Source organism: Tursiops truncatus, chromosome 16 (genome assembly GCF_011762595.2).
Source record: "Tursiops truncatus isolate mTurTru1 chromosome 16, mTurTru1.mat.Y, whole genome shotgun sequence".
NCBI lineage: Eukaryota > Metazoa > Chordata > Mammalia > Artiodactyla > Delphinidae > Tursiops > Tursiops truncatus.
In genome coordinates, this window is record NC_047049.1 from 16,106,257 (window position 1) to 16,128,243 (window position 21,987).

Below are 21,987 nucleotides of genomic sequence, written 5' to 3' on the forward strand. Positions count from 1 at the left end.
CACAAAATTGTATTATCCATAACCCTTGGTTTTATCACTCTCAGTAAAAACTCCTGAGTCACTTAACACACAAGCTAGGCTGTTGATACAACTCACATCTAACGGTCACCCTCATCTCCCTGCCTCCCACCCAAACTACCTACCAGTCTTAATCTGGTAGTTATCATTTGTTTCTCCTTTTTGACAGAATTTTATCTATATGTATTCCTAAAATATTTTCAGTTGTTTAAAATGCTATAGAAAGAGTATCATGACTTACTTACAGGATTCTAAGCAGTAAAATTATCTCATGATATACTTAAAACAGCACAAAAGAGAGAAACATGGCTTTAGAGGGAAAATATTTAATCTATTTCCTGAAAATAATGTACAAAGCTTTAGAAAAGCGGCATTAGGTTTCAGTGTACAGTATAAACAGATTCTTGTTTTCTATAATCACACATATTATACACTTCTTTTGAGTTGGTAACGAAGGCCACTGTGTACTCATTCCAACCATCTTCTGTTAACACATGCACTTGAAAGTCACTGAAAATAGACTTGAAATAAATGTAGAAACAGTGTTGTATAAAAATATATTACTCTATCTACATGACATGCTTAAAAATGCAGACCAAGTAAATTCTTTTAGAACTTGACCATATCTAGAAATATCAATAGATGACCCTGTAAATTGGATTTTCATTGCTTTCATTATTTTTGAAGAAAAAATAGATATAATCAAACCCTTGGAATGACAGAGATGAAGTTAGCACAGCAGACCAACTCTATTCTCAAAAATAAAATCACAAGTTTACACACAGAAGAAGGCAAGAGTCTGAGTTTTTAAAATCTGACAGATTTATGAAATGTTACAATTTGAGTGACTGTGTGTGTATATGTATGTGTGTGATATATTGATTTGTCCATAATCCACACATGAAGTAATGACAGCAGTTCAAACACTTCTAAACTGGCTCTCGATGTACCCTAACAGTGAACATTTCAAACTTTAAAAAAATATTAACCTATGTATAACATAATTAGAAACATATACCTCCAAGTAGAGAGAAATTACTTCTAAAGTCATGTCGGGTACTGTTCTCCTCCTTTGGAAACTGACGTATTAGGAATTTTAGAAGAAAAATTTACCAGAGCAAAACCAATCTACTGTTATCTGTTATTCTGGAACCATATAGTTCCTCACTGAAACTTCTATAGAAACTACTATACTATTGTTTTCCAAAAGCGGGAAGCCTAAGGTGTGGAGAGGAAGTGGTCGTGTGTTTTTACAGGTAGATTTGGACGATGAACATCAGAGGCACTCGGGGAAAACACATTCCAACTCCATACAAACACACACTTGTTAGTGTTTGAACAGTGTAACGAACACAACAGGTAGCCATCCTGCACGTGCTCACAGAATGAATATATTTCTGGTGGGATTAAGAATAATGACTACAACATCTAAAAATGGAAGATAGCTCCAAGGCTGAGCCCTTCTTCATTTTCAGAAAGGAACGTGTCTATTTTTACCCTTTGTTACCATAATTTATCAACTGTTTTGCCCTATATACCTTAACACATACTTTTCATGAGCATAGCACACTAGTTAAAGAATAAAAAATACTGTTTAAACTGGTTCTATTCAAATCTGAGGGCTAATTTTTTTCCCCTCAGTATTATGAGGTCTCATTTCATTTTATTGCAAATGTAAATATGTAACCAAGTATATTAAAAGCAAAAGGTAGTAAATTCTGCTTGTCCATCTAACTCATAAAAAAATCTGACACTCTTGCTTAATTCTGTATTACTGAAAAACACCAGGTCTGCAAGGTGCTGCTTAAAGAGGAAGGAATTCATACCGTGCCCTGACATGTTACAGAAATACTTCTGAGTATATGGCTGTTAGGCGCTCCGCTGTGCTTGTTTAGTGCTTCTTAGTATATGGTTGTTGGTATAGGCCGGGAAGTAGATTTGGAAATACTTGCGATTCTTTCCTTTTGGTTGTGGGGCTTTCAACAGAACAAAATGTCCTTCGGTCCACTTGAGAGCAACATGCCAGTGAGGAAGAGGGACACACCAAACAAGGAATAACTGTAGCCGGACAAACATTCCACAAGTATCTAGGGTTCGTATTTTCCAACTCCAACCTTTGAAAAAAACTAAACCAAATCAGCACACTAAGAAATGGAGGGGATGCAGTCAGAGAAGCTGACCACGCTGCCTCCTGTTCTGCTTTTCCCAGGCTGTGGTCAGACCGGCAGCCTCGGCCTGAAGCAGCCAGGCTGACCTGCAGTCTAATAATATGTGAAAGGGCCAAGGTCTGCTGGTCACAGAACACACACAGGAGATCAGTCCAGGCTCTACCTCTTAACGCCATGCTTTCTATTACCCTATTGCAAGGAAATGGGGGGAAAGAAAGCAAACTTTTAATTATTCAGGACAAAATCATGACTTGTGGCTAGCGTGAATTCATTTAAAAAAAAACCATGTGCCACAGGAGTCGGAAGAGGAGGAAACCTTGGTGATTAACAGTGAATTCTAAAGTATGACGCTATCATTACCTTTTCAAGTTGATGTACATTTCTTTAAGGGTTTCAGAAGTGGACTTTTATAACAATGTTAACAAATTATAATATTTAAATTAGCAAACGATTTAAATGAAAAACATCTGCATTCTTGTATTTAGATGACCATGAATCGTAATCAATGGTACGTAGCATTTTACTTCATACCTTTTAACAGTACCTAAAGCTGGAACGATAGGTTGACCTGGTGAAAACTTTACTATAATAGAACTGCAAATATCTGAGTCTTGCGGGGTGGGGTGAGGCCTACATACTTCAGTGCTATTTACGAATCAAGTAGGCAGATGACTTTGTGTTAACAGATTGGCCAAATATTACGTTTCTAGGGCTCACTTTGGTTATTAAAACGGTATTTTCTTAAATATGAATAAGCTTTTAAGGGTTTGAGAGAGTCCTGTGCTAAGAATTCTGTGAGAAGGTCTTACAATTACGTTCTGAAGACTAATTAAAATAGCACGTTTGGAACTAGAACTGAAAAGCTATTTAATTCTTTAATACATCCATCTGCTAAGAAAAACTGGATAATATCTGAATTTAAGAAAGAATGGTACATAAAATCTTCTGGGAAAAACAATTATACAGACTGTTCCAAACCCTGAAGGATAACTATGTATAATGAAAAGTCCCCAAAGCCAGTAAAATTAAACGGATTTACATTTCAGTCACCACTAGGATTTTTGGGGTTCTTTGTGTTGATTAGTTACTATATATAACTATGAAGATTTATGCTTAAAAAAAAAAAAATTGAGAGACAGGCATCACAGCATGGTAGTTGAGTAGATGTACCCAGGCTTGGCCAGTCCTCAATGTGTGATCTCCATTACACTGGTGTAACTGCTTATAACTTCTGTATGTCTCAGTTTCTTCATCAGGGAAATAAGGAAAATAGTACCTCCCTCATAAGGTGGTTGTGAGGATTAAATCAGTTAATACACAGAAAGCACTCAGAAAAGTGTCAGGCACATAGTAAGCAATGAATAAATTTAGCTATTATTACTTTAAGTACTGCCAAAGGCTTAAGAAAGCATTCACAAAAGTAAGTACTCTTAATCCCAGTCTGTTTTCACTCTACATGTAGGAGTACAGCTAGGAATTAGGAGATCTGTGTTCAAGTAAAAGGTCCATCACTCACTAGTCACCCTTAGTCATTCAACAAAACTGGCTGAGCAACTGCCCGCACCAGGCACCGCTCCAGCATCAGCCGTTATTCGGGGAGCGCTGATCTCGAGACACGTTGCCAACATTCTAAAGCTGCTTCCTCATCTGTAAAATGGACATAAGATCTACCTGTCTGATTCATAAGGTTATTCTGAAGCTCAAATGAGGCAAAATGCATGAAGGCACTTGGAAGATTTAGGAAAGCACCGTCAGAGTATGTTCCAGGAATGTGGTTTAGGGTATGTCTGGACCCTCTAAGGAAGTGTATTACTCAGTTCCAGGTCTTAAAAAAACAAAACTGTAGGTGTTTCTTTATAACAACGTTTATAAAACAGTACTATGTTTATTATAAAACTTTCTCTTCTTGAATTCCAACTCTGTGGAGAGTATTAAATACCAAACAGTTGATAGAGCAATTCGTTTCCTTTAGAAACTGTGGTTGCAAAGAAAATGTGAAGCCATGTGTTTATAGACATAAGTTATTATCATTATTATTAACTAAGCCAATAACTAGCAGTTTCATTTTTTACTAACTGCTATACAAACACTATTTCATTGATTCCTTACAGCAACTCCATAAGGCAGGTATAGCAACCCCAGTTTATAGGGCAGAATCCAAGCGACTGCAAAGTCTGTGCTCATAAACGCTACGCTACATCACACGATAAAAACTCCAGCAGAAAAAGCCATAATCATTTCTGTCTCCACCATATCACATACTTAAGAGAAGTGGTAGATCAAAGAGCTCTAAACTGTTCTGATCTTTGGTAATAAAAGTGACGTTAGAAAAGCTATTATAGAACAAGTCCTTACTGTTCAGTTCATTTTAAATCTTTAAAGCACATTCCCAGTTGGGTTTTTTTTTTTTTTAAATAACCCATTGCTCAATTTAAAAAAAATTACGGAAAAGTAGAAAACAAAAATATTCACAAGTCCACCATTCATAGTCCGCCACTGACACAGTCCCTCTGCATATATATTTTTATGCAACTTGTGAGCTATGAACTTTAGTTTTTGATGACTGTTCTTAAACATGATGCCAAATATAATGGCTAGACTGTTTTTAATTGGCAGATATAAACTAATGCTAAACGTTGGGTAAGCAGAGAATTATATTACAGAGGTATGTATCATCAATGTCTTCGCAAATTTTCCAACTATGGAAAAACAAGCAGAGAATAACATTTCAGTGGTACTAGCTCCAAAGTATATTGGCCATGTGAGAAATTGAGTTGATCTTTGTATCTGCATAAGTATATATACACATACATATATATATATATACACTCATCTACCTATACTAAGCTTTTTTTGGCTGTTTTAAGATTTATAGGTTTCTGCAGACCTGATAACACTATAGCTAAATATATTATTAGAACAGTTAAGGAGAAAATTGTTTAGTCATTGAACTTTACCAAAGTTACGCTTATGGGTGATTAAACTGTAAAGCTTCCCCTGTGAAAAGGTTAAATATTTGCTTCAGACAGCATTTTCAAGATAAGCAAAATGCTTTTCAGAGCTATCAATCCTGACTACAAATTCAGAAAAGAAAATTCTACCGTTTGTGAAATGATATCATAACGAGTGGCAGAAAAAATGGTGACAAAGCAGAATAATTTAGGGCAAAGATCCCAGCTATCATGTCTAAGTGTATGTAATGCCACATTACTGGCACTTCGATTACAGTGACTAACACTAAAATCTTTTTTTAAACTATCACTGAACATAACTTTTGCTTTTCCTCATGCATAAATTAAAAAAGATGCAGAAATCTTTATAGAAAACAAAGTCAGGAATCACAAAGTTTTTAAAAATAGACTTTCTAGTGCTTCCTCTTACGTAAGAGATTTATGTTAGTCATAAACTCTAGGAACCTATTTATATTGCTTAATATGATTTACAAAAAATCATACCAATCCATATAAATAATACTTTGAATGTAGAAAACAATGCAGACTAGTGGCTGGCTAAGAATAAGAATGTTCAGTAAAACTGTACTTTGAAAGTCAAGAAGAGCATAAGCTTAATACTAACAGAAAACTGTCTAGATAAAGTGAACATCTAAAATATTTTTGGATTTTAGTGTATATGAAAATACATACAGTGTGTATATTTGTGTATAATACTGAAAAAACAGTTATCAGGCATTCCTGAATTAGCAATTTAAAACTGTATATACTTCTTTCAGAGAGTGAAATTATTGTCCTTAAATAGGAAAAAATTAAGCCAACCTATCCTGTCCAACTGGAAATGAGAACTATAATAATAAAATGAGATTAAAAAATTACCATGGCCTATTCTCCATAAAAGAGCAAATTAATGTTATATATCCTTTTATTACAGAACATATTTTTTTTATGGAGAGAAAAGGTTTATGCGGTACTTATATATAATTTTAAACAGAATTCCTTTTAACTTTACATTTATAATACTTCTCTTTGAAAATATCTTTAGCAGGCTACAAATTAAATGAAAGTCATGATCTATGCATTTCCTTACTTCAGATTTAGGTAACTTGAATAAAAGAAGTGAATAGTATGTTCAAAACTATAGTTCAAAAAAATATAAAGATATGGGCAGATGATCATGCTTAAAAATTACACTTCAAATTGAGCACTGGTTTTGAAGGGAGAAGGCATATTATGCTATATTGTCTATAAATATTTACTGAATAAATATGATTCTCCTGTTTTTAAAAATCTTATAAGCTGACTAAACCACAAACATGTTGAATCAGTTTTAGTAAAAACAAGCAGAGGCTTTTAAAATAGTTATAAAGAGAAATTATGATTAAAAAAAACCTTTCAATATCTTCTGGTGACTATTTCTTTTAAGGTTAAAAAAAACCCCACCAAAAAAGTGTCATCAAATCACTGTATGTTTCAGCCTTAATATTTTAAAGTAATATATTAAGATATACTATACATATTAATAGCATGAAAGTACTTCACATTGAAATTTTCACTTTGAAGCCTTGACAGTAATTTTTAAAAACATCACAATAAATGGTCATAATTTAAATTCTGAATATGGGAACCAAAAAAACCCCCAAACCCAACAACATCTGCATTTAACGCTTCAACTGAAATGTAAACTTCTAAGACAACATACATACCCATTTGCATCAGATTCAGTGTCACAGTTCTTTAAGTGGTATCACAGACAGTAATGTGTCCCAAAGTCCCTTTCTCCTCGAAAGTCATAACATTTCTGTGGATTCATCCGTTATTTGGTAAGACTGTTCATTCAGAAAAAAGTTAAAGGAGTGAGCCTGTATGTCCTTAGAGACTCTAACTTTTAGAAATATAGAAATATATTTTCTGTATATTGAAACATACAGAATATTTAACATACCATTAATAATGGTATGTTAAAATAGCAAATAATTTAAAATAGACTGAATAAATATATCTCAAATGAGAAAATCGCAGAAGAGAACAAAGAACATTTTTACCACCTAGGTACTCTTTAAGCTGCTACTGTGATGAAAAGACGTTTTTGGGGGCCTAAAACAGAACTTGCACCTTGAATGGCAGGCGTCCTTTAAATATGTGGACTGGATCTTAACTCTGTTTAAAGTTATTGTGCAATTTACACATTCAGATGTGCTGCTTGATAAATGTAAAAAAGTTAGTTAAAATATTTGGTATCGGGGCTTCCCTGGTGGCGCAGTAGTTGGGAGTCCGCCTGCCGATGCAGGGGACACGGGTTCGTGCCCCGGTCCGGGAAGATTCCACATACCGCGGAGCGGCTGGGCCCGTGAGCCACGGCCGCTGAGCCTGCGCGTCCAGAGCCTGTGCTCCTCAACTGGAGAGGCCACAACAGTGAGAGGCCCGCGTACCGCAAAAAAAAAAAAAAAAAAAAAAAAAAAAAATTTGGTACCATTATTGTTATCAGTATTCACTGCAAATTATCTCATGATAATATTCTGTCCTATAATGTGGACTTAGGTCTTGTGCCAAATAGCAGCACAGATTACAGGATCATGGTTCAAATCATGGTCAATGACTTAGCTGGTACACAGTGAGAAGGAAGGAATTTGTCTATAATAAATAAATAAGGAGCCTAGCTTTATTTTAGTATCAGTTGCTAGAACTCAACAATGGGTTTCTGGGTACCCAGAGGCAGAAATAAAGTTTCTTTTCATAAATTACACAGTGATGGTGGGGATGGAGAACAGGAGGCACTGGGATGCTAGCCAGCTTGCTAAAATATATACTTGAGTTCTACTGGAGGTATGTAGTCTTGTTGTGTATCGGTTATTTGTAAAGGCTGACTGAACAAAATTCCCTTCATCATACAGGCACTGCTGTCTGCACTACAGTAATAAAGAAATACGCTGATAGAGAGAACGGCTTCGAGTGATAAACAATCCCCAGGGATCTGCAGTGAGATTGTTGGTTGACTGGAAATGCTCTCTATCTCTCCAGATGGTATCTGTCCTTGAAGAAGCCATTCATTGCCTAGAAAATAAAAAGGTAAATTATTAAGACTGCATAAGAAGTCAAGTAGGAAATTGGACAGACCTTACGAACACTAGATTCATTCAATCAACAAATATTTACTGAAAGCCTCTAAGTGCCAGGCATTGTGCTCTGTGTGGAGGATACAAAGTAAGATAGAAGAAGTTCCTCGTCTAATCATGTTGATGTCAAATTAAAATTCTTCCTTTGAACACTGTAAAATAAATTATAAAGTTATTTCTATTGAAATCCAGATGAATACTGCCAATATGGTTATAGATTTAAAATGTGATTATGGAATTTAAAATGAAAACTATTAATAAGTGCTAGAAATAAACATAGGATACTTCAGAAAATAGATCATTTTTACCAGATAAGTGTCTAGAAATATAATATGCAAACTACAAAATAATCCAGGGAATACAAATGTATGTATAACTCTGCAGTGACTTTCAAGACGATGAATTATTGAATATCCAAAGGTGGTAATAAAAAAAAGCCACTGATTTTTTTAGAAACAAGTAACACTGAATACATTATTCCAAGGGACTCAATGTAGAAAACGAAAAGACTTTGTCTACCTCATTTTAACACACAAAACTCCTCTGAGACTTAAATACATAGATTATCTATGTAACAAAAGTCTAAAAAACCACTAAAAATCATTGTCTTCTAGTATTAAAGTTTTTAAAATGTTTTTATTCACCCAGTGCCTTCTCTCAGAAGGAACATATGCGTCATATTGAGGAAGTGCATACTTAGGCTGACACTCAGCATTAGCTAATTAAGAGCCATCACTTGGGAAATGCAGGACCTGCTTTCCCGCCATCTTAAATAGAATACATTGAACGTAATCTCACGATTTAACGACAACTCGGGGCCATCTGTACAAAAACTGGACCATCTACTGAGTAGTGATGAAATTCTATGTCTACTTTTTAGCTTTTCTCTCTTTTGACCTCAGGATGAGTCAACAGACTAGAGCACCTGCCTCTACTGGTCCTCTTCATCTCTCCTTTAGTTTATTGCTTCTAATATTCTGTTGATTGAAAAATTAAATCTGAGATACATATATCAAATAAGAGTAAGGAGAATGTGAAAGGCTGAGAATCTAAAGAGTTAAGTGCAGAGCTTTTAAACAATTCTTTTAAAATTCTCTGGCCTTTTTGCTTGCTTCTGGACTGAAGAATATGTTTTATTTTAATGTTTGATTTTGTTAGATAGCAGGCTAGTGGGGGAACTTCTTATGTTAAATAAAAACAGGAAAATAGTAAATTACACTATCTTAATGTCCAATTCTAGAAATACAACAGTGTTTCTCTAGATAATTTTTGGACACATCACGTGTATCTAAAATAGACAGCTAAAAATAGCTAAGAACTTTCTCTTTAGATCACTTCACTTTCCTTTAATACTATCCATGTTTTGTACTCCAATAACTTGATACTAATTAACTTGTGTATTTGACAGGGTTAAAATAAACATGTTAATTTACCAGTATCCTATTAAAAAAATACTCTGTTAATTTAATTTTTCTGTGTGCGGTTAAAGAGCAGTTATCTCCAAATGATGCAATGCTTTCAGACTAATGGACACAGGCAGGACAGTTAAACTGGCAGTTGAGGACTTGCTCTGAACATACAGAGGACTGCGGAATGAATGGCCAGGGTTTGAGTTCTCTTCTGCCCAAACATCCTCGTCTAGTACTGCACGGGTCAGCCCTCTCCTTTGTGGGGAGTAGATGGGGGTTATTTCCCCACAGGCTCAGTCAGTCACTCCAGAGCCAGCAAACTCTAACTCAGCAGTTCCTTCCGGCAGATCTCTCTGTTCTCTTGGTGTGGATACCAAGTGGGCAGTTGCAGGACAGTAGCTGCTGCTCTGAGAAGGTACCAAGGTAAGAAGGCATAAAGCCTGGATCTGGGTGATGTACAAAAGAAAAGTGTGTGAGAGGGCCTGAGACAGGAGGAGTCGGGCAGCAAATTCAAAACTGAGTGAGAACCTGTGAAAGAGCACGGGAGGCTAGGACACAGCAAGATCACTAGGGACGGGAACTTACTACTGTTCACTTTCAAATTGTTGCCTACTCTCTTAGAGATGTTGGAAAGCACTGCTAGAAGACAAGCAGTACACTGATTACTTATAAGTTCATGAAATAAGTTCACACTGTGATTCAAACACACACCCAAATCTTTACATAATTTACAGTAACTGAATACTTTCAAGAATAGACTCAAACAGGAAATGTTCTGCGATTAAGAGATCACAAATTAGTGACTGAGGACAAAGGCTCTGCCTGGACTCTAATCATAGTAATTCATCTGTATTTAATTACACATCCTCCTCCAACGATGTTTTTTATTCTACTTGAATGGCATACTTTTAAGCAACGGCTTTGGCATTCTTGTAGCAAGAAAGTTAATGGGGCTCAAATTCTACCTTTGGAATCCCTAGAGGAGAAAACACAGCTTCAGGCTTAATAACTGGTAAGTCAAGTCCTAATGATACTACCGAAATAAAATGAACAGCAACTGAAAGCTCTAAAGCGTTTGACAGACGCTATCTGGAAAAGTGAAAGATAATAATAAAACCACCAAAGAACTGAATTAGAGTTTGTGTCAAGTTAATTCAGTTAAAAGCAAGAATATATTAAAAAAAATCAAACTCCAGGGAAAAATCAATTTAATTCTTTAGAAGAGAATCTGAGATTTAGTGGTATAGTGGTAATCATAATTAATACTGGATCAGGACCCCAGAGACCTGCTGATTAAACTGCTTAGCCAATACCTACACTTCTGCTCCCTTGTGCCTCACCTTGGCTGGAGACAAACAGCCTCCACGTGGACTAGCCTAACTTTCAATTCATGACAGCCAGCCTCAAACACAGCCTCCCGGCCGTTCAGCAATCACACTGTATTTCCCTCATGCAGTCACCCTCCCACCTTCCTGACCTTCTTCTTTTTTCAAACCGCCAAAACCTCCCCCACCACCTCTCACTCCCACTCTCAGCTGATAGCTGTGCTTCCCAATAATTAAGAAAACAGAAGCATGCAGAAGAGTGCTTCCACAAGCATCCACTTCAGTTACCCATCTAGATCTCTGGGTCGCATACCGGGCCCTCCCTCCTTACCGTGGAAATGAGGTCCACATTCCTGGCAAAGGCCAGCCTGCCACCTCTCCTATCCTCCTATCCTTTAGGATACCCCGCAACACATACCATCAGTCCTTTCCTCTACTGATCTTTGCCATCAATATAACAAACACACTGCTCGCTCAACTCCGTTTTCCCCTGAGGGCAAGTGCTCTCTTTTCCCTTATCTTTTTAGCTCAGCTCCTCTAAGAGCTATCTATATTTACTTTCTCCAGTTCCTCTCCTTCAATTCTTTTTTAACCTGCTCTAATCAGGCACCTCCTCCATCACTCTGAAACGGCCCTGGTCGAGGACATCAATTAACTATAACATTGAATCAACGATCAGTTCTTAGTCCGTATTTCACCTGATCTATCAATCGCGCTCAACACAGCTGATCCTTACGCTCCTTAAAACACCTGCTCCAGGAAACTACCCTCTCTCTTGGTTTTGCTTCTACCTGCTTATTCACTCTTCAGTCTTCCATGTGGGTCCCTACCTCCCTCCTTGATCTCTTTATGCTGCAGTGCTCTAGAACGGGGTCACCAAAGTATAGTCTGTGGACCGGTGCTGGTTCACAAACCATGGTGAGTTAAGTACAGAAACCGAGAGTGGGGTTTGGAAACTTTTGTAACATCCCAATGCATAACTGGTGGCTTTGAATTTTATGTCTTTAAAAAACTAACTTCGTTTTTAGGACTAATAACCCTAGAGCTAGTTTGAGATGGAGTAGCACAATGGAAAAGACACTACACTAAGAACCAGCAGAGCTGGGTTCAAATTCCATCTTTTGACCTAATTCAATATATGCCCTTCAGCAAATCACTTTATCTCTTTGAGCCCGTAGTCTCACTTATAAAATAAGAGTTTTAAAACAGATGGTGTCCTTTGGTGCCTCTCAGCCCTAATATTCAAGGGCCTAACATTCTAAGACCACACGAGTCTGTCTCATGTAATGAATTTGCTTAATAGCAAATGGCGGCAATTATGATTAACTTCAGGTGAGTTACACTGTTATTTAATAAAAGAATCTCAAAGGCTAAAGAAAACTGCTAAAGTGGGGTTCAATCTGGATCTTTCTGTTTTACAAGACCTTCCTCAAATCCTGCCCAACTGTAAACATATCACAAATGAGAAAAATTACTAGATCAAATCTCAAGAATTTATGAAATATTTGCATTTGCAAGATTATTGTCATACCTTCAGCTGATAGAAACCAGCAACTGGGTGCTCCTTCAGTTAGCTTTGTTCCTGATGGGAGGTCTAACCTTAGCTTGAACTGAAGAGTTTGCCCTGGAGATGCAGCCACCGGGGAAAGTCTAATGTCTGGAGCAGATTTAGGTAGTCTGGGTAAGGTCTTCTGTTTTTCTGCTGGGAATGGGCCGTCCACCATAGCACTTTCAGATCTGAAGACTGGGAGCTAGAAAACAAGAAAATCTGTTTTTTAAAGCACAAGTACTTTATAGTATTCTAGACTGACAGAGCTTATTTTCAGACTTCAGTACAAACATGAGATTCTGTGTCAAGGAAACTTAATTGCCATTCTCTTCTGAATCAGAAGTTGTTTACTTAAATTTCCTCATGATTATTTTGCAGGTTCAGAAAAATATTTCATCCTGGCCAAAAAACTGCCAACATTTATGAATGAAACTGAATTAACTGTCCAATATGTTTATAGATAGCAGGAAATTAAAATAAAACTTTATCAATTTAAATGTAGTGGATATAATATACACCCTCTTATAATTTTCATTGCCAACTATAAGATGTCATTCATCTTGTATCAGAGATCTATGTCAAGAGAAATGACACTTATGATGGGAATCTGTGTTTTTATTTTAAAACACATCTTGGAAATTCCTAGAATTTTAGGAAAAAAACTTGCATTTTTCCAGGCAAATGTGATATATAAAGGGCTAACTTGTATTAGAGACCATGTCCATATCTTTAAAATTAGAACTTACTTAAGTTTCTTCCAATCTTATTTTTAAGTCTTGAGAAATGTGGCTCCTAGAGCTTCCTTTAAAGATTATTTGGTAATGGATTCACCGTAGGAAACAAAGATTACCCACTAGTCAGAGGATCATTAAAAAAAAAAAAAACACCCAAGATTAAACAACCCAACCCACATAGTTTGTATGTGTAGTGTGTCAGTATGTCCATACATTTAAAAAGAGATGAGTCCTTTTTTTTTTTCCCTTTTCTGAAAGTTCATCAAATTCTCTCCAACTTCTAGAATCTTTCTCAAACACTCTTGGCACAAATGGAATTTTTATTTTAAAAATAACAGGATATCCTTGGAATAGGCACCCACTCACTACTCTACCCACGTTTCACTTTCACCACTAGAGATGGCCTAACCAAAAGTGCCTCTGTTGTTGCTGAGGATCTTAGAATCTTTCTCAAAATGATGCCCTTTAACTTAAAGATTACTTACCACAGAAACTGTTTTTGTTTCTAAATCCATCACTTTAATTTGATGGTTATTGGTGTCTGCCACATATAATAACTGACCATTCTCTCCAATACACAAGCCTCCTGGTTCATTAAAAGTTGAGTCGGTGAAATTGGAACCGATAACATTACTTGCATCTCCAGTTCCCGCTAATGTTGTACAGTTTTTTGTTTTTGGATCCACAACTTTAATCTAAGAAGATAGAACAAAAATTTATATATCTGAAGCTCAACTGCACATTTCTAGTATGGAAAAGTATCATATTAAGCAAGCCAGAGAATTCCTGATTGACATTAGTATTCTTAATAAATCTCAGAAAAAGAACAGACATTTCCATATTTTCTTAAAAAGCCAAACATTCAAATTACAGTCTAAGGGGAGATATTTCATTCTGAGGGCTAAACACTATAAAATCCCCAGTTACGTCCTGTCTTCTAGAAGCAATCTTTGATAAAATTATTTATGGAATTAAAAAAAAAATTTTAATGTTCTTCTCTCCCCTCACAATGGGACAGAGTGGAACTGACTTTCTTCTCATGAATATCTAACATTGGCTGAGGATTTGGCTACTTACGTTAAACTTATGACTCCTCGCTGTGTTTCAATTACATTAAATTCACAGCCTCTCATCACAAAAATATTAACATTTGGGTTCCACTGATTTTATAAAAAGGAAAAATGCACAGTAAGAATGCAGTAGAGACAAAAAAAATGGAAATGCTGATGAAAATGGAATTACTTGCTAACAGGCATGGCAACTGTGCAAAGGCTCAAAAATGTTCATTCGTTAGTTGACATGTTAATTTCCCTGCTACCCGCCTGGTCCTCATTTACTCAACATGTTACTAAGCAGCTTTAATGGCTTGCAATTCACAAGTTTTGGCTAGTCATGGGGAATTTGTTCAGTCCTTTCCCCCCAGCTCAGAGTACCATCACATCCTCTCTGCAAGAAAGGACCAAGAAAAGAACAGAAAGGCTTATGTACAGTTGTCCAAAACTGTCACTCCTCGCTATATTTTAGCGGCAATTGTAGGAGGCTCACAGATCTTTCAGCATTTTAAATACCGCAAGTGAAAAGCAGGGTATTATATAATTCTTTCAAGACTCACCTTGTGATTGTAAGAGTCTGCCACGTAAACTAAATTCCTTCTCTTGTCCCAAGTTACTCCAAGTGGGTGTTGAAGCTTTGCATTGATTCCTACTCCATCAACATCACCAAAAGCAAATAAATTCTTTTTTTTTTTAAAAAAAAAGAAAGAAACAGCATGTATTAAAATTTTTTTACAGTGCTTTGTTAGGGTATAAAGTGAAAATTAAGATAGCTGTATATGCTACTTAAAGGGGAAAAAGTCTGATTTCATATAAATAGGGCTGGGCATTTGACTGAAATTAGAAAAAAATGATAGAATTCTGAACTTGAATTAATTTGTGGTGTTTAGGAATTTTATTCACAAAAATCACACATCTGATCAGGAACAGGTCAAGTCTACTGATCTGGTGCTCTTTCCACCCTACTGCCAGATATCTAATCTACGTTTTCCCCTTGCTTGGTAATCAATATTTTATCCTTCCTTTTCTCCTGAAACTTTGACATTTATATATAATCAAGTCGAGTCATTTTATTTTCTTAGGTGGTTTTGTTACTTGTAGTTCTTCATACTCACATTTCCTTTGGTTTGACTTCCATTTTAACATGGACAAGCCAAGAACTTTCTCCTTCCTAAATTTTATTAACTCTTCACAATTCAGAAAATCACAAGCTTGTCAAGCAGGCGCACCACATGAGAGTGCTTCTCATTACCATAGGATCTCTCTCTCCTCCCACGAGGTGCTTTACTGCTCCATCTTTCAGCGAGACGGTTCTCACTGTACTGCTCTCACTATCTGCTACAAACAGGCAGCTCCAGGGATCCTCTGAGGCCAGAGAAAGACCTGAAGGTTGGGCAAAACCGGCTTTGTGAGGATATGAGTTATTTCGATTCTCTTCATTTCCACTTCCAGCAAACCGAAGGCAGGTTCCTTTTTTTAACTCACTAAAAAAGACAAATTCATAGGTGAAGTCAACATTGTTATACTGTGTCCAATTTCATTAAACAAATGAATGTAAATCAATGGTGACAGCATTATATACAAAAAAAAAAAATCCAGTGATCTTGGCCTAAATTGTGCAAATCACCTTTCACTGTCGTTTCTAATCATTAACTTATTTATCCACTGTGTAGAGACCTTTCTACCTTTTTAAATTTTTGACATACACAAAAATGAAACTATTCTCAATGGCAAGACAGGAAATCACTGACGAAGTTAGAAATATAAGAATAAAGATCATATCATTGATGGGATAGTTTTTTTTTTTTTCCTCCAAGTGATGAGAGGTAGGTACAGCTAGATCCCACCTTTACTTCCTGACCTCTTCTTAGCTTCATGCAACATTAGGTTCTGAAAAGGAATTAAAAAGATCTAGGTAACCTTTTCTAGCTCTTGATAGCTTAAAGCTTAAATTTTCATTAAAAATGTTTTATTTTCTTGTATATAAGTAGAGACTAGAAAAAAGAATTAAAAGAATAATTTGTGAAAGACAGCCAGGTACTCATTTTAAGATAATAATATGATTACACTGCTTTAACTAATCGATTGTACAAATCCATTTCTTATATACAGTAGGGAAATTTCTATTTAAAGGACTATCGTAATGATTCCTTTTGTAATGCAGAGAAAGTTTTATACCTTGGCTTCTAAGTTTATGTCAGAGGAACTGTAAGGAAGACATGGTAATGTCCTGGGTTGAGGGAAGGGAAGAAGCTGACTTCAGATGCAAAATAACGAGACTGTATGTATATCATTTCCTAATAGGGCACAACATGCAAAAGTCTAAAATGACCATCATATCATTTCCTAGTTGATATGATCCCAATGCTAACTTTGGTGGGGAGCCAGGAGTGGAGGCAAAGGGATACAAAATGTATAAATACAGCCATTTATTCAAGGGACTCGTAAAAATAACCTACTCAGAGGAATACATGTAATGACCAATACGCCAAACAAACAAAGGAGTTACAACAATTTTAAAAAGGAGTTCCCTTAATTAAAGGTAGAAAGAGTGGGGAGAAACGGTAACTTCTAAAAGCTCAGGAGTTATTACCACTTGAAGATCAGTAACAAATAAAGATAAAGGGTCCTTAAAATTATAATACAGGTCAATGTGATCCAAATGGACACTTTACTATTGCAAACAAGTGACAACTCTACTTATGTGGAAATTTAGTCCACATTGTTGACCATCTAGGTCCGAAACAGCCATCGCTTACAACAGCATATTCTGGTCACCTCTGCTACTACTTTCTTCCTCATCTTATATGTTATCGGTCCTGTCGCTGTTTGGGCTACTATCGTCTCTGGCCTGGATAACAGCAATCGTCTCCTCACTTGTAGCTCTGTCTCCAGTACCGTCACACTCCAAATGCTGCCAGTGTCCTTTCAAAAACACAAATCTTATGTCGCTTCCCCGCTTAAAACTTCCTATAAAGGTATAAGCAGAATAACTTTCAAATCTCTAAAGAAGACTCACAAGGCACTTCATGATCTGGCTGCTACTGACATCACTAGGGTCATTTCTTGCCTAGAAAACCTCTACTCTTCTGAACTCCTTTCTACTCTCTATCAGGTTTTAGTTTAGTACCATCTTCCAGGAAGCCTTCCTTGATACCTCAGATCTTATTTATATCAGGTGTTCCTCTTATTTATGTAAGGGACAACTTCCATTTAAAGGACTACTGCAGTGATTCCTTTTGCACACAGCGCCTGTACTTCCCAACTATTTTTTGTTTGTTTTTGCTGATCTGATTCTTCCTCTGAGAACAGTAACCACATTTTTTCATTTTATTCTTAATATAGTAAACATATCATTTCATCCCTACGGCCAAGCACAGTGCCTAGTTTGCTTAATAAATATTTGTTAGATGAATGATTAAATGTTGCAAAACATCGTACAAAGCAACACACACATATACACTCTTTAGAATATCTGATATTTTGGATTATCTATATAACTGCCCCTTTCTACTGATAAAGGTAACTGAGGTGACTGACACTTACTTTCTAGGGTGGTTTGACAGTCTTTATGGTCTATGACTTTCATTCATTTATTTCTTCTGCAGACCCTTACTGAGCTCCTATCATGTGTCAGATACTGTGCTAGGTACAGGGGACACAAAAGTGAATGCGAAAGGGTCCTTTCCTTTAAGAGGCAGTCTACTAGGAGAGAACGGTTATGTAAACAAGTGCAACCAAAAACAGAAGGTGAGAGAGAGAGGGGTGAGAGGGAGGGAGAGGGGAAGAAGGGAGAGATGGGAGGGGAGGGCGGGGAGGGGAGGGCGGGGAAGGGAGGGAAAGAGAACCCTAACCCCAGTGTCAGGGAGAATAGGACAGGCTCTATAGAAAAAATACAAGAAAATTTGTAAAGACACTACTTTTCCAGCTTTATACCCCTAACAGTGGCAGCAATGCTACCAACATTTACTGTACATGCCAGGCACCAGGCTGAGCTCTTCACACACATTAATTCTCAAAACAAGCCTATGAGGTAGATATAAATAAGGAAACTGAGGCTTAGAAAGTTAAAGTGACTCTCCCAAGCTCATGTAGATAAGTGGCAAAGCCAGGACTCAATCTCAGGCCTGACTACAAAACCTGAGCTATTAACTACTCTGCTATGCAGTCTTCAGATATCTGAATTAATGATCAGGGATATTAGAAATACGCATTAAAATAAAAGATGCTCCCAGTTCTCCTTGTGGATGCTCGGGGGGACCGCTCTTCCCAAGCTCCCCAAGGTTGGGTGTGGTCACGAGCCTTACTTGGGCTGACGAAATATGAGTAGAAGTGATGTGTGTCACTTCTGAGGAGTTTTCAGAGCCAGTGAGCAACTCACCAGCTCTGTCTCTCTCTGCCAGGACAGCTGGCAGAGCTCCAGACGGTGGCTGCTGCATCACTGGGGGGCAGAGTAGTGCTCCCCCAGCAAACAGACCTCGTCCTAAGCCACCAGGGACCTGGGCCGCTGGTTATGGTGGCACAGCCCAGCACATCCTGACCAGCACAGTGAGAGCTACGAGGATGAAGACTTCGGGAACAGGAGTTCTGTGAACGCCACGTTTACCCAAAGAGAGATGTTACCGAAGTTACCACTTACTTTTTCTTTGGTAATCTGCCACAGTCCAACAGGAATGCCCATATCTGATGAGTCCCTGCCATGGCTATCCACAGAATGTCATCTCTTTGGACCTCTGAACCTTTATGAAAATAAACAGTAATTACTATAGATATATCTGGTTAATACAAACATTCCCAATCTTTCAGAAATTTAAATTAAGGGAAGACAGTAGTATGTTTATAAATCATCCGATAGAAGAAAGTAAAAATATTTGCAATGTTTTAAGTCATTTTGGAAATTTTTCCATTTTCCTCATGAAAAGTTTACTTCTTTAGACTTATAAATTTACATTCACAGAAATCCGAAGTATTCTTAATAGCAAAATGTCCCTCTGCATCTCTGGGCACAATGTTTTTAAACATCTGATTTCTTATTTTATGTGACAGAAGAAATGGGTTGACACACACTCTCCAAAGAAACTCTGGCACTCAAGTACCTAAATTACATGCTTTAGGAATATAGGAATAGTTCTTTGAACAATTTCTCATGAAAGGACTGTATCTTTTAATAGTTTAAGAAATGTATATTTCTACCCCAGTATTAGCTTTTAAGACTTAGACTCACATCACTGCTGCTCTTTAAAAATCTACTGTTTAATTGTGAACCTTTTTCAAAAAGATATGGTTGACATGTAATCAAGCTAAGAGTACACTATATTACAATATAGCTGTTTTCTAAAATTAATAAATAATGTTGTTTTTTTAGACTGATATTACAACTTATTACAATGTGACAAGGCTCTGTTTCTCAAATTAATTCTATTTTTAAAATATTTAATTAAGCTGTATTCTGAAGCTACTTTTACATGTAGTTGAGACATTTTCACTAAAATAATTTGGTCAGACATATGCTAAAATAAATATATCGGAAAGGCTATTTTATTTGTACTTTCTTTAACTTCAAGTAGTTGTGTCCAGAAGGAATTTTTCTTCCTTAACTTGAATTACTTTCAAGTGTCTTTTAATTTAACAAAATTAAATTTTATTTAATTTAAATTTTGTTTAATTTAACAAAAATAATGTTGATGGTCAATAAACTGTGGTTGCTATGTGCCAAGCACTTTACAGAGATTATCACTTGAATCTTCTCAAAAGGCCCTTCTTACAGGCCTTTTACAAAAGAAACTGAGGCTTAGACAGGTTAGCTAACTTACCAGAATCACAGAGCTAGTAAATGAAGGAACTGGAATCTGAACCCAGGAAGTCCAACAAGAAAATCTATTTAACGTGCTGCCTCTTTCGCTGTGTTAATTGCTATCATATGAAATCTAAAGGAAAGTAGTTTACTTCCACTTAATTTTTCATAGTCAAATATTTTTAATAAACATAAATTAAAAGTGACAGTGCATCCATGTATTCTGGGGACTCAGTCTCTGCTTAATCACTTTAGAACTAGATCAAAAACTTTTCATTATTATATTCTTTTATTTTATTTTGCCCCTGCCATGTGAAGACAACGGTTGAAGGTGACCGTCTATAAGCCAGAAGAGAGCTCTCACCAGAAACCAATCATGCTGGCACCTTGACCTTGGACTTCTAGCCTCCAGAACTGTGAGAAAATAAAATTCTGTTGTTTAAGCCACCCAGTCTGTGGCATTTTGTTATGGCAGCCCGAACTAAGACATTCCCCCTGAGAACAGAAATGAGACAAGGAGATCTGCTATCAACACTTATTTAGTATCATATGAAGGTCCTAATTCATACAAGAAAAAGAAGCAAAAAGCATGAAGATTGGAAATAAAACTATAATCATTAGAAGATGACATGGGTTTAAAGCCTCCCTACTTTGCCAAAGAAGAGCTGTGTTGGTATATACAGGAGTGAAAGACCAAATCAGGTCTCCATCATCTACTTCTCCAAACAGGCCAGGCTAGTTCAACTAGGGTCTACCTATGAGGCCAAAGCTTCATCGTAATATTAGTGTGAGCATCTGTTTGGTCTTAGTCTCTGTGTACTTATTCCCTTTAGAAGCTGGAGGTATGAGAAATAGTGTAGAAGCAGAGGCTGTGTCAGGTCGGGACTCAGGAGTTTATGATTCTACATACCAGTTGATGAGGATGATAATGAGGACGGGGGGCATGGTGGTGAAAATGAAAACCATTTGGAACATTTCCTGTTTAAGGCACTGAGCTAATAATAAGCACTTTGTATGGATTATTTCCTTTAACAACATTAGCAAGTCTAGTTATTATCATCTCCATTTTATGAAGAAATTGAAAGTCAAAGGGGTTAAATAATTTGTTGGTATTCACACAGCTAAACCTGGAATAATAATCCATTAGTGAGTCCAATTCCAGATTATTAGTGTTCTGATCAGAATGAAGGAACTACAGGAGTGAGCCTGTGCTCTTCTGGCCAACACTCTGCTTGGCCCGTTCTCTTTTCCCTCCCTTCCACCCCTGCTCCATGGACTTAGCTTTGGATTCAATTACCCAAGTGCATTTTAATGTGTGATCAGAAATTGAGATCTGATCAAAGGTAACCAAGGCTTTACACTCCAGTATTTGTGGCTAGGTCACTCCTTCTGCCCTTCTCTTCTTGTAGCCTCTGGAATAGCCGGTGGCCAAATAATCTCTTTCAAGTATTTTTTCCAGTCCCTCGCCTTTGCATTTTTGGTTTGGTTCAGCTTATCAACATCTTGAGATTTTTATAATGAGAATCTTATAGCAAACAACAATAACAACGGACACTTATATAGTACTTTCTATGTGCCAGGCACTGTTCTGGGTGCTTTCCATATAGTAATTCTCCCAATTCTCACAATAAACATTTGAGGTAGATACTATTAGTATCTCCCATTGAGATGAGGAAACTGAAGCATCAAGAGGCTGAGTAACTTGTCCAAAGTCACACAACTACTAAGATGTGAAACTAGTTAGAACCCAAGTGGTCTGGCCCCAGAGTCCAGGCTCATCACTTCCTTACTAAACTGCCACTCAAGAAGTTTTTACCCTGCCTAACCATTTCAGTGAGGGCTGAAGAGTTTGTTCTTGTAAATAAAATGGG

General features: G+C 36.8%; 1 protein-coding gene across 2 annotated transcripts in view; it reads right to left on the reverse strand.

The window, feature by feature from the left end:
- Positions 1–328: 328 nt before the first annotated feature.
- The window catches only part of NHLRC2 (NHL repeat containing 2), a 66,811-nt gene continuing 45,152 nt past the window's right edge, over positions 329–21,987 (reverse strand). For both annotated transcript variants that reach the window (XM_019940037.3, XM_073793955.1), the window contains 6 exons: positions 18,962–19,061; positions 15,575–15,806; positions 14,883–15,005; positions 13,756–13,965; positions 12,519–12,738; positions 329–8,191 (listed from right to left, as the gene is read on the reverse strand). In XM_019940037.3, coding sequence (XP_019795596.1) covers positions 7,935–8,191; positions 12,519–12,738; positions 13,756–13,965; positions 14,883–15,005; positions 15,575–15,806; positions 18,962–19,061 — 1,142 coding nt within the window. In that variant the 3' untranslated portion in view covers positions 329–7,934. The remainder of the gene's footprint in view (positions 8,192–12,518; positions 12,739–13,755; positions 13,966–14,882; positions 15,006–15,574; positions 15,807–18,961; positions 19,062–21,987) is intronic.